At 41.2% G+C, this 14,059-nt stretch overlaps 1 protein-coding gene and 1 non-coding gene across 7 annotated transcripts in view; both read left to right on the forward strand.

Moving 5' to 3' along the window:
- The first annotated feature begins 95 nt into the window (after positions 1-95).
- TRNAA-AGC lies at positions 96-168 on the forward strand. The gene has a single exon. It is a non-coding gene; the product is annotated as a tRNA-Ala (tRNA).
- Positions 169-11,258: 11,090 nt separating this feature from the next.
- TRIM55 (tripartite motif containing 55) overlaps positions 11,259-14,059 on the forward strand; it is a 48,461-nt gene continuing 45,660 nt past the window's right edge. For 2 of the 6 annotated variants that reach the window (XM_017547480.1, XM_017547475.2), the window contains exons 1-2: positions 11,259-11,800; positions 12,659-12,831. In XM_017547480.1, the coding sequence (XP_017402969.1) occupies positions 11,633-11,800; positions 12,659-12,831 (341 nt within the window). In that variant the 5' untranslated portion in view covers positions 11,259-11,632. Of the gene's footprint in view, positions 11,801-12,653; positions 12,832-14,059 lie in introns of all 6 variants that reach the window. The other 4 variants (XM_017547476.2, XM_017547477.1, XM_017547481.2 and 1 more) reach the window with 3 other exon arrangements.

Here is a 14,059-nt window from a genome sequence, read left to right on the forward strand (position 1 = left end):
TTTATTTTGTTGCTTTGGATCAAAGAAGTCTGTCTTCAGCACGCAATGCTCTGACCCTTCTCTAGAGGAACAGATAACCAGCCGTGCCCAGCGGTGGGGGATTAGCTCAAATGGTAGAGCGCTCGCTTAGCATGCGAGAGGTAGCGGGATCGATGCCCGCATCCTCCAGTTTTCTTCCTCGTCCTGTATGGTTTTTCTTTCGATTCTCTAAGCTCAAACTAGAGCTGAAAAGTCAGTCGAAAGGCAAGTGTGAAGGGAAGGGTGAGCTCCACGTTACCTCTCTAAAACTTCCCACACAAGGGGTGGTGGGCACTAGCAGTTTATCCTACTAGCCCTAAATTTCTAGATCCATTTAATTGGGGAAATTCACGAAACTGTTTATTTTTGCTTCAAAAATGGCGACAGATTGCGATCACTCAGAATCCTTTATGATTTGTAATAAGATGTCTGCATTTCCAGGGACTCACCTGAGGCTAAGCTGCCCATAGTTCGGGGAGACCCACAGGGAAAACAAAACAAGAAACAGAGAACTTGGAAACGGACGCTGATTACTTTGGACGTTTGCTCAGCCGAGGAAGCAGGAACTGTTCGGCTTCATCTCCAGTCCGCATGGCAGGCTGCCTGGCTCTGGGCAGATCTGAGGTGGATAGGATAAGGCAAAAGGTGGCCCTGGAGAGGTGAGTGGATAAAGTCCCTGGACACAGGGGCTGCTTTTGGAGGAAGTTTTAACATCATTGTCCTCCTGGGAAGTAATTGTGGAGAGTTAACTAGAAACTAGCGCTGAGAGAGTATTAATTGGATAAAAGTTCTATCTAGGGCAGCCCTTGAGAGTAATTTTGTTAAGCAAAGACAAGACAAAAACAAAACGAATAAAACCCTAACACATCTACACACTCACTGAAAGATTCAGAGGTTGAACAGAACACAAACACTTTTCTGGAAATAAAATTTCTCTACCCTAATCTTCTAGGAAAAAAAAAAAGCTGTTGAAGCCACCCCACAGTTCTCACAAGACAAAACACAAATCTTCCACACAAAGGCAGAAATACAGTATCATCTTTTGTGAGGATTGCAATAAATAAATGATATTTCTTTAGGGTCCTAGGCTACCTGTATGCTTTTGTCACCAGTGTATACAACACGCTATGGTTTATTGCCATCTTTCATTTTCTAGGGTGGTCTCCATTTTTACCTCGTTTTATTATTTTTGTTTTTTAATTGAATGTATTGTAAATCACTTGAAATATAACATCATGATGTTCATAAAAACATATTTGCAAAGTAAGAAAAAGAATGCCTTTATCAGATGACATGTTGCAGTTTCGAGTTTGAGATTATGGGTTTTCTAGCTGGCTGAGGGGAGGAACTGGCAGTGAAACTTTAAGTGACTGAAAGAGCAAGAAGTAAGTAATAAGTCAAAGGAATAGGAAGGAATGCACCCAAAACCCAGTGGAGGACACATGTTTGGGGGAGGTGACCTGGGCCAGAACTCAAGCAACATTTCAGAGTCAGCAACCCAAAGCGGGGAATGGAATTCACATACAAAGCTCAAAGGTACAAATCAGGTAGCAGTACTGCATAGTGGTTAGTCAGGCAGGCTGTGAAACCTGATGGCCTTTCTTAGCTTTGCTACTTCTAGCTGCATGATCAGGCAGGTTGCTTGACATCTCGATGCTTCATTGTCTTTGTTCTTCAAACGGGGATCTAATAATAATGCCTACTTTTAATTAAGGTATAACATGTAAAGGCCTTAGTACGGTGCCTGGCACATAGTAACCATGCAATAAGCATTAGCTGTTATCAGTGTGCAAGGAAGGAAGAAACATAAACATAAAGTGTCCTTTCCCTGGCAAACTGCAGAGATTTGGACACATTTCAGCACCTAGAGACCTGGCAAGCATAGCATCACACAGGGAAAGCCTGGGGGAATTATTCTAAGGGTTTGTAGATGCATTTACACAAATATATATGGAAGTGCTTGGAAAGAGGTGCTTGGATCTACTGTGTAAGGAAAGTAGGAAGAACAATTCTAAAAACACAATATGATGGTTAGATACATTATGGTGTGGCCACGTAATGAAATATATATAGCCCTCGAAATTGTATTTGTTAAGAACTTGTATTGACATGGGAAATGTTAACAGTTAAATGCTAAGCAAACAAAGTAGATATAGAGCAATATAAACAATAAGCAATATAAACAAGCACAAGTTATTTATAGAAAAGACTAGAAACAGGCCAGCATGGTGGCTCATGCCTGTAATCCCAGCACTTTGAGAGACCAAGACAGATAGATCCCTTGAACTCAGGAGTTTGAGACCAGCCTGGGCAAATGGTGAAACCATGTCTCTACAAAAATACGAAAATTAGCTGTGTGTGGTGGCGTGCCCCTGTGATCCCAGCTGCTTAGGACAGTGAGGTGGGAGGATCTCTTGAACCTAGGAGGTCGAGGCTGCAGTGAGAGGTGATTGCACCACTGCACTCCAGCTTGGGCGACAAAGGGAGACCCTGTCTCAGAATAAATAAATAAAAAGACTGGAAACATGCATTAAAATGTTAACAGTAGTGATCTTTGGTAATATGATTACTGAAGTATTTTTTTCCTTAAGATTTTAAACTATTTTCTAAGTTTTCTGAAATAAACATTGTTTTAAAATTAGAAATATGGATGACTTTAAAAAAAGTAACAGCTCACATCTACCCAGCACTTCCTACAAGCCAATCACAGCTCTCGGTACTTTACATGTTGTAACTTATTTCTCTCATAAAGAGAACACCAGGCCCAGATGGCTTCAGTAGTGAATTCTGCCAAACAGTTAAGAAAGAAAAAAAATACACACATTTTTCCAAAAAAAAAATTGGTGAAATGGGAGTACTTTCCAACTCATTCTATGAAGCCTCTGATACCAAAATCAGGGAAAGACATTGCAGAAAAAGAAAACTATAGACCAATATAGCTTATGAATATAGATGCAAAAATTCTCAACAAAATTGTAGCCAAGTAAATCCAACAACATATAAAAAGGAAAATACATCATGACTAAGTGAGATTTATCTCAGAATACAAGACTGGCTCAACATTCAAATTCACAACATTAAACAGATTAAAGAAAAAAAAATCATGTAATTATCTCAGCAGATGCAGAAAAAGCGTTCGACCAAATTCAGCATCCATTCCTGCTCTTTAAAACTGTCAGCAAATTGGAGGAGAAGGGAACTTATTCAACCTGATAAAGGACATCAGTGAGACACATGCAGCTTACATTATACTTAATATTAAAGAACAGTGCTTTCATCGTAAGATCAAGACCAAAGCAACGGCGTTCATTCTGAGTTTTCAGCTCTCGCCAGGGCAATAAAGCAAAAGAAATGAAGTAAAAGACCTCCATATAGGAAAGGAAGAGGGAAAAGTGTCTCTGTATGCAAATCTCACTTTAAAAAATATTGGTTACATGTTGAAATGATAATATTTTAGATGTTCTGGGGTTAAGTAAAATATAATATTATTTTTTTAAATTAGTTTTTAGATGTTTTAAATGTGCCTACTACACAATTTAAAATCATGTATATGGTTCATATTTGTCACATACATCTTATTTCTTTGGATAGTGCAAGTCAGAGATAGGCAAGGGCCAGATCACATCAGGTCTTGGGACCACAGTGAGAATTAATGTATACACACACACACACACACACACACACACACACACACACACACATACACTTTAAGTTCTAGGGTACATGTGTAGAACATGCAGGTTTGTTACATAGATATACATATGTCATGGTGGTTTGCTGCATCCATCACCCCATCATCTACATTAGTTATTTCTCCTGATGATATCCCTTCCCTAGCCCCTCACCCCCCGACAGGCCTCTGTATGTGATGTTCCCCTCCCTGTGTCCATGTGTTCTCATTGTTAAACACCCAGTCATGAGTGAGAACATGCAGCGTTTGGTTTTCTGTTCTTGTGTTAGTTTGCTGAGAATGATGGTTTCCAGCTTTATCCATGTCCCTGCAAAGGACATGAACTCATCCTTTTTTATGGCTGCATAGTATTCCACAGTATATATGTGCCACATTTTCTTTAGAGGATTAATGTCTTTATCCTAGAGGCAATGTGGTCACTAATGGGATTTAAATAAGGGGTGACTTGTAAGAAGTGGATTGCAGAAGGGCAAGAGTGAATTAGAGAAATCAGTTGGGAGGCTGGGGTGGAGGGGAAGTGGGGAGTGGATATGAGGGGTGAAGGTAGAGCCAAGGTGGGGTTCAGACATGGGCCATTGGGAAGATCTTGGGCTAAAGCATTTGCTACTTGTTGCGACTGTTGCTGTTTATTTCTGGCACATGTATAATGAGTGTTTCTTATTTCCAAGAAGTGTTCCAAGGAAAGCAAAATATGTTCTTTTTCTACCATTTCCTCAGAGATCTTTATGACAAAGTAAAATTTATAAACAACAGATTTGAAGGAGTAATTATGAAATGAACAAAAGATTCCAAGCAGAAGTTTGTAAACCACCTAATGAAAGAAATGTCAGTGTTTACTGCTGTTAAGTGCTTTTCAAGTTCATTTCTCTTTGATTTTAGATTTCATGTCTCTTTTCATTAAAAATTTTAAAATCACATATCCAAGCTACCTATTGACAGGTAGACTGCTAAATAGAAAAGACTGATGACACAGGCAGAGGGAAAACATTAAGTATTTTGTAGATGTCATGAGTCAAGTCCTTAGTGCAAGGGGATGGCAAGAATCTTTGTATGTAAAGAGTTTTAGGTTGTATTTTTTGGAATAACTTTTAAAGTTGTTATATGGAAGAAAATTTCTAAGCCAAATAATGATTAGAAAGTGCTTTATCTGGGCCCATCCTGAGCTCCAGGATACCAAAGGAAATAACATTATGTCTTCTGTCATCAGGTGGGTTATATCTGGCAAGACTGGTAACAGAGCCTGGTGCTTGAACATCAGCTCATTGAAATCCCAAATGAAGTGTGGCCCTCTCTCCACTGGTCAGGAGTGGTGTTCTCACTAAAAAAGGAGTGGATGGATGGATGGACGGGTAGAGGCATGCATGCATGAATATTGCAGGAAAGAATTAACAACCTCACTGTCTTAGTTTAAGAGGACCTGGTCTGCACAAGATTAAGTGTTGGCCTTTGTTTTGGCATGGCATTAAAATAATTTTCAGATTTAATTGGTGCTGGAGTTGACCTGAAAGTCTTGGTCCACTGGTGCCTTAGTGCTCCAGCCCAACCAAACTCCCATCTTCAGCAATCACCAACTTTCTGCCTCCACATCCGCATCATCAGATGTTCTTTCCCTGTTTTAATTCTTCAGTCAGCCACCCCCTTTCTCACTTCCAGTGGACAAAAGAAAGTAAGAATTCGTCTTCCTTTCTACCTTAGAGGCTGAGCCAGGAACAAGAGCAGTTTTCTGACTCCTCTTGTTTCCTCTTTTACCGGGACTGCACTCTCTCTGTCTCACTGTTTTGCTTCAAACCATATCTGTTTTTTATTTCCTTTTAGCTCTGCTCTCCATCTAACCATAAGTTCCCTGTTCTGTTTGATAAACAAATGGCTCCTTAAACTAAGCCTGGATTATTTTCAAGTACCTGGACTTGCAATTGCCTGCCCCAAAGAGACAAAAGAGAACATGGGTAAATGAAATGCCAAGGATGTTCTGGAATCTTCAGGATTCCTTGGGATTTTCTAATGTCTCCTGTTCTCAAAATGCTCTGATCTATTTTGACAGTTACAATGAAGAATTGGTGCTGCTCTTCTGACCATTCTGGAGCCAGTGGGGATTCACATCACTCTAGCCAGAGAGTACAAAATCACCAAAAGATGGTGACCCAGTTCTTGTTGGTGAATTCTTCCTATGCATTTGAATTTGCCCCCAATATTTTTTTATATCTCATGGTCTAGGGCTGGTTGTCCAGTATGATAACCACTATCCACATGTGGACATTTAAATATTAATTTAATTTAATACAGTTTAAAATTTAGTTTCACAGCTGCACTATGCACATTCCAAGTACTGAAGAACCACATGTGGCTAGAGGTTGGACACCACAGATATAGAACATTTCCATCATCAACGGAAATTCTGATGGACAGTGCCCCTCTAAAGCATGGGTGTGGTGCAGCTTAATGGGTGAGATCATGGGCTCTGTATTCAAAAGATGTGTCTCTCAGTCTGCATCACAACTCAGCAGCCACATGACTCAGGGCAACTACTTAACTTGCTCAGCCACAATTGACTCAGTGGAGATAATACCTGAGACAGGGAGCTATGTTATGAAGTGATGGGTACTCAGTACCTATTTATCATATTTGTTGTGGTGATATAGTAGTGAAAACAATTTTAGCATCCTTTTTTCTCCCTTCTTTAGATGAAAAACAAACTGAGCTCTTATTGTGTAACAAAGAGCTTAGCTAGCCTTTGTCCCCAGTCCCTCAATGGGAGCCTCTAAATCCTTAGAATTTCTCGAGTGATAGAGATGCCTTTGTTATTCATTGTGGGCCCTGACAGTTTATGCTAGTGAGACCACTGAGGATGGGGGCTGGCCATGTCAGAAAGACCAACCATGAGATGAGAATCTTGGGGCTTTGAGCCAAGTGATGTCAGTCCAACCTCCAGGGAGGCAAGGAGAAGCTGAAGATTCAGAGCAGTCACATGGCTAATGATTCCATCAATCATGCCTACATAATGAAACTCCCATAAGAACTCTGGACACAGAGGCTCAGGTGAGCTTCCCTGGTTAACAGCACTCTGTTACACATTCATGTGCCAGGAGGGTGATGCATCCTGACTTCACTGGGAGATGGCATGGAAATTCACATTTGGGATACCCTGCAACCTTGCCCTATGCATTTCTTTTTTTGGCCAGTGTTAATTTGTATTCTTTTTTGCTGTAATAAAACCATAATTATAAATATAATGTTTTCCTGTGAGTCATTCTACCAAACTATGGAGGTAGTGGGGAACCCCCAAATTTGTAGCCAGTTGCTCAGAAGTGCAGGACCTGGGAACCCCAGAGTTTGCTGCTCATGTCTGAAGTGAGTAAAGACCGCGCCCTTTGCTTGTGAAATTTGACCTAACTTCAGGTAAGTCATGTTAGAGTTCCATTGCAGATCTACATCTCATTCCTGGGTCCTGGCCCCTGAAAAAGCCTGGTTCCATTTGGCCTGGCTGCTACAGGTTGGAAGAAGTCAAAAGCCTTCTCTTTCTGTTGTTACCCTTCAGCATCACATCCACTATTGGGTGCACACTGAGGTTCCTAGGGACCCATCTCATTTACCCAGACATATCTGGGAGACTGGACCACTGTTAAAGGAGGGGAGGGTGTCTTATGTCTCCCTGAAACTTATAAAACTAACCTGTAGCCCAACCACCTTGGGCACCTGTTCTCAGGACTTCCTGGGGATATCGCATGTTAAGGTCCTCATATTTGTCTCAGAGTAAATCTTTTCCAATATTTTACAGAGTTTTACTCTTTTTCATTGACATTCATCAACTGGACTCTTAGTCCTGTGGGATTCATGCTGGTTTCCTGTGTAACCTCCAGGGACAGTTCTAAGGAAAAGTAAAAGGCAGAGAGCAAGAAAGAACAGAGAGAAAAAAAAGAGAGAGGAAGATAGAGTTCAGCTCTGTAATCCCAGAGCTTTGGGAGGCCAAGACAGGAGGACGGTTGGAAGCCAGGAGTTTAAGACCAGCCTGAGCAACATAACAAGACCCTTGTCTCTGGAAAAAAAAAAAAATCAAAAAATTAGCCGGGCATGTTGGTGCACACCTGTAGTCCCAGCTACTCAGGAGCCTGAGGTGGGAGGATTGCTTGAGCCCAGGAGTTTGAGGTTTCAGTGAGCTATGATTGTGCCACTGCACTCCAGTTTGGGCAACAGAGTGACCCTCTGTCTCTTAAAAAAAAATACTGTTTCAGAGTTGTTTTTTCCTACAAATACTGCTAAGTTAGGTTATGGACCCCACTCACTTACAGATGACAGAACTGAAATACTGCTAGGTGAGGTCACTTTCCAAGACCACAAAGCATGGTAGATGTAGAAGCTGAGAGAAAGCCTGCCTGTCTCTGACTCACTCTGCAGCCTCTCACTGTATCATCGGCTCAGGCATCTGAGTCATCTCTGTGGATTCTACTTTCATAGCAGCCCCAGGGATCGTTTCCTCCTTCCTTCCCAATTGCCATCACCTGTGCCAGGGCTTCATGACCTCTCACCTGGACTATTGGCAACAGCCTCTGATCTGGCCTTTAGCTAGTCACCTTCATGCTAATCTAACCCAATCATCACTGCAAGATCAATCTAACTAGCCACTGCTCTCATGGAAGTGTCTCAGTGAGAAACTTTTAACGACTTCCTGCTGCTTAATTTATTAAGTGTTAAAAACTCTTTAGCACAGTATCATGGCCAGCCAATGCTTGAGCAGCATGCCCGCACTCCAGCTCAAGCCACCGTGGCCCTGAGATCCCCTGCACACCTGTTCATGCCCACGTTGCTGCTTCTGTGCCTTCTCTTGGAAAGCCCCAGCCATGCCTCACCTAACCACATCTATCCCTCTGAGATCCTCGGTGCAGCAGTTCAAATGCTACCCCTACCCATGAAGCCCTTCTGATTCCTCCAACCCTGAAATGCTGTAGCTGTTGTGAAAGGAAAATAAATCTTGGGACCCCAAAATCATTAAGCCAAGGGGAAAAGTCAAACTGGGAACCGCATCAGGCAAACCTGCCTCCCACATTATTCCTAAATAAGATAGCGACAACAATTAAAGAGCTACATACCTTCCTAACAATTTGCGCACTGGGAAATTCCTTACAGGCCGCAATATCTTTACCCTAAAACAGTTTTATTGAATTTTATCCTGACAGCTTATCTTCACAGGCATGAGACAAAGGACAGAACTCTAAGTCATCTCTCTGCTCACCTGAGACAAATGCATATCTGATTGCTTCCTCTGATATAAAAATGCAGACTCACTGAGCTAAAGGAAGACATAAATGACTATTATTCCTCTACCCACTGCCCAGCCCCCACGTGTAAATTATGTATTTGGTGAATGGCTGATCAAAGACACAAAAGAATGCAACCATTTGTCTCTTATCTATTCACAACTTAAAATTTTTTTTCTCTGTCCCCAATATCCACCTTTTCCCTTTAAATATTAAAGCCTTTGAAATCATCTTTGGAGAAAGGCACAGACCTGCCTCTTGGCACGTACCCTTAACCTTGACCAAATGAACTTTCTCAATTGATTGAGACCTGTCTCAAATACTTTTTCGTTCGCACTCTTTATCACATTTTATTGTGTACTATGTTCTGTGTGTGCGTGTCTCATCTCCACTCTTAGACTGAGCTCCTTGAGGACAATGACCTGTGTCTTGTTCATCTTTCAATCTCCAGAGCCTCACACAATGGAGAGACACTACACATATCCAATGAATGTTTTTTGAAGGAATGAATTCCTTCTAAAAGAAAAGACTCTGCTACACTGTGCATGATTAGTTTAAGTGCTTTTCCTTAGATTGCAAAGTCTCTTGCAGTAGAAATTTAATCTTTCCTAGAAAATATCTCGCATATTGTGCTCAGATCTCCCCTCCATAGCCCATGAATTGATAAACACAATTAACTGCCTAGGCTGGGTGAACCGAAGTAACTCAGTAAAAAAATTTTACCAGTTTCCATCCTCATTGTAGTTGCTAAATAAATATTGAAAGGAGTAAGATAATTCTCCAAAGATCCCTGATATGTTTATGAATACATATAACTTATTATTAGTTAATGAGCTTATTAGATTCTCAATAAGCTCTCCATGCATACAGCATTAAGACCAAACATAACCAGTCACACTGACCTACACTTTACTGGTAATTAAGTTCACACTAGAGATACATTAACAAAGTATGTTCATTGTCCAGAGTTTTTAAAATTAAGGAGAAAGAAAGCCCAAATTCATCACAGATAAACAGACATGGATTTCTTTTTCATTTTTGATCTGATTTAAACAATATTTAATACAATATATATTGGTTAAACTGTTGCTTCACAAAATCATGGTGAAGGTCACAATCAAAGTTTATGACTCAAGAGCAGACCAAGAATATCAGAAATGACCAGGGAAACTATGGTTTAAAAAGTCACCTTGGAGGAAGAGGAAATGCATGGGAGTATGGGCGTTTCGGAGGCGGATGAAATGCAGATGTGGAAGCAGGACTCCATTTATACTTCAGTTGACAATGGCACTGGTATCTGTGCCCCGAGGGATGGCAAAATAGATCTGCCACCCCCAGGCCCCTGTCAGTTGCTACCTCATTACTGATTATTGTTGCAAACTATTACATAATTTAAGAATTTAAATAATCAGTAAAAGACTGTCAAATTTTCTTTGTGTTTTTGGGTGTGTAGGGGGATGGGACAGTGTAGGATGAATGAGGTCCAAGGAAGACGAAAGCAATGTGGAAGAGAAAACAGCATACTGGAGTTGTTTTATTATATAACTTTTTTCTCAAATAATCAGACCATCCACTGGTTTTCAATTTTTATGTGTGCATGTATTTATTTGGTGGATACCTTTATGGTGAAAGGATTTCAATTTAGCTTTTATTTATTTATTTATTTGTTTGTTTATTTATTTATTTTGAGACAGAGTTTTGCTCTTGTTACCCAGGCTGGAGTGCAATGGCGTGATCTCGGCTCACCACAACCTCCGCCTCCTGGGTTCAAACAATTCTCCTGCCTCAGCCTCCTGAGTAGCTGGGATTACAGGCACACGGCACCACGCCCAGCTAATTTTTTGTATTTTTAGTAAAGACAGGGTTTCACCATGTTGACCAGGATGGTGTCGATCTCTTGACCTTGTGATCCACCTGCCTCGGCCTCCCAAAGTGCTGAGATTACAGGCGTTGAGCCACCACACCCGGCCTTCAATTTAGCTTTTAAATTGGAATTTTTCAAAGACCACAACCCCAGCTGGCAAAGATGAAATACTTAACATTAAGAGAGTCTTTTTGAAGATTGCCCTTATGAAGCCAGAATAGCAATTTTCAAGACATGTTTTGCTCATTTTCACCTAAGAAGGTGCTATCAGGCTACTTTCGACTCAGTTCCTATACTCTCAAGACAGGGCTGATGTTTGTTACACAGTCAGACTCTCGGGCTGTGTTCTGCCCCTTCCTGGAGAAGCCGTCACCAAGTTCTCAGTGAGCGTTCACAGAGGGCATGGCTCAGTGGCTAGGCATGCACATTTGCATTTGTTGTTGACAACTGTCTGCTTCGACCTCCTTCTCCTCACAACCCCCATCTAAATGGGGATTGTAATCCTCCTTCCCACCCACTCTCTTCACTCCCTGGGGTAAGAATGTTGACTCCTGCTCTCCATCACCTGTCAGGATCTATCCTGCTGTCACTGGCTTATATGGACAAGTCAGCCCACTGTCACGTGACCGAAGGCTGCTAAAAACAGCTCTGGCACTCACTCCAAACCAGGGCCTGAAACAATGTCCTCCACCGAGAGAAACGTAAAGGACACTTGATCACACAATCCTTGGAATAATATCCAGGAAACACTTGCCGGAGCCACTCGCAGCACCCTTCCCTGGCAGCGCACTTGGGGACGGCAAGGAGATGAGCGCATCTCTGAATTACAAGTCTTTTTCCAAAGAGCAGCAGACCATGGATAACTTGGAGAAGCAACTCATCTGTCCCATCTGCTTAGAGATGTTCACAAAACCTGTGGTCATTCTCCCTTGTCAGCACAACCTGTGTAGGAAATGTGCCAGTGATATTTTCCAGGTAGGTTTGTTTGGAATTTGGTCAGGGGGAGGGGGTGGAAAAGATTCACTCCTCTTGGAATTAAATACTTAACATTGAGGTGAAATCCTTTAAAAAACTTTATAAGGTTGCCGGGCACAGTGGCTCATGCCTGTAATCCCAGCACTTTGGGAGGCCAAAGCAGGTGGATCATCTGAGGTCAGAAGTTTGAGACCAGGCTCACCAACGTGGTGAAACCCCATTTCTACTAAAAATACAAAAAAAAAAAAAATTACCTAGGCCTGGTGGCGGATGCCTGTAATCTTAGCTACTCAGGAGGCTGGGACAGGAGAATCGCTTGAACCCAGGAAGCAGAGGTTCAAGGTGAGACGACGTCGCGCCATTGCACTCCAGCCAGGACAACAGAGCAAGAGACTCTATCTCAAAAAAAAAAAAAAAAGGTTGCATTTACTTTCAAAGAAAAACACCTTTCTTTTAATGATTTGCTTTGTGTTCCTCTTTACTTCCAAATCTAGTTTTATCTTAAGACTAAGAATAGTATTTGTTTCTTTTTAAAAAAAATCAAACCATTTAATGTTTCAAAACTGTAAATAAGTAACTGCTAAAGACATTAATGTGGAGTTTCAGGCTGGAACTTTGGTTCTGAAAATGATGGATGGAAAAGCACTTTGTGTGGACAATGGTATATTCACAGATGACTGTGGAGAAGGTCTGACCCTGTGTTTCTGGAACACTTGCTGAGAAAGCCCTGAGGGATGATCTTATGGCAAGCTTAAAGTAGAAGTTCATGTTGTTTGTAGTAGCAGAGAGTGAAAATAAGTCTCAGAGAAGCTACTTGTGGCATTACCCAATTCCTTTTTTCTTGCTTGGCAAGAACAGGCCTCTAACCCGTATTTGCCAACAAGAGGAGGCACCACCGTGGCATCAGGGGGCCGATTCCGCTGCCCATCTTGTAGACATGAAGTGGTTTTGGACAGACATGGGGTATATGGACTTCAGAGGAATCTGCTGGTAGAAAATATCATTGACATCTACAAGCAGGAGTCCACCAGGTAACACTCTTCCATGTGTCAAGCCCATGTGAAGCTTGTTTTTGTTTGTTTGTTTAATGGGTTGCTACACTGAATGCTCCTTTATCAATCAAAGACTACGTGTTTTAAGGGAAAATGGTTTTCCAAGTCAGTCCTTCCCAATGAGAGGGAGAGTTGCTCACAGGAGGAGAGAAGGGAGCTGGTGCCCATGCTTTTGTATGGTATAAGAGTGAAATCACTCATTAACACTAATCCATTCCAGATGGCGATGTTGAAAGAGACTTACTGCTGTCTCCCTCCACCTTAAAACTTGGTATTACATACATTTTTACACTTTTTTGCACTTCACAGGTCCTTTGTAGCTCCAGATCCCTACAAAGAAGAAAAAAAAAAACCTAGTAAAAACTTAACAGAAAATTAATAGAAATGGCATCTTCCAAAATAGCCCAGTTCCTAGTTCAGACAGTGTTGCCTTAAAATTGTTTGGATGATAATAAAAATAACCCTCCAACATAGTTTGTCACTGTATTTACTCTAAGGGAAGTTGCAAAGCAAGGCAAAACCCTGGCCTTTAGGGACTTAAAGTTCAGAGACACGAGGAAAGAAAAAAGATGAAATTCAGGTAATGATTCCCCATTCCTTATATTGTATTTACTACAGAGTCAGCATTCGCTTGTTGATTGTGAATAGCATTGTGATAGCATTATATATCTATTCATTCATTAAAAAATATAGAAAATGCTTCTTATTCATCAAACCACATTGGCTATAGAATTCCTTTCCTAGACACAACTCTGCGGGGAGCTCATTCCTAGAAGGCACGGTGTGAAGAGCCCCTTTTCAATTGTGCACAGGTCAGTCCAGTCCACAAAGCTTAATAGCCATATTGAGACCATCTAGAAATGGCCTCATTGTGATTCCATTAGGGGACATGTATTTATGGAACATCTGCAGGGCTCTAAGAGGCTTGTGCTGTTGGAAGGAAAGCTGTTCTATAAATCTAACATAATTATTATAATTATTATAGCTATTAATTTCCGCTAAAGATCCAAAACTAAATTAGATAGTACCAGGATCTAGATGGGTTTGGGGAAAAAGAATTGCTGATGACATATTGCAGAGATTGCAGCTGGCTATTTCCCTTGCTTCCAAAGTCTCTTGACGAGAACAAAAGTACTATTGCTGTTGGTGTTACTTTACAGATTTGATTTCATTGTGTTTCACTACTTTAAAATACAAATACACACTG

This window comes from Cebus imitator, unplaced genomic scaffold (genome assembly GCF_001604975.1).
Source record: "Cebus imitator isolate Cc_AM_T3 unplaced genomic scaffold, Cebus_imitator-1.0 Scaffold198, whole genome shotgun sequence".
Lineage (NCBI taxonomy): Eukaryota > Metazoa > Chordata > Mammalia > Primates > Cebidae > Cebus > Cebus imitator.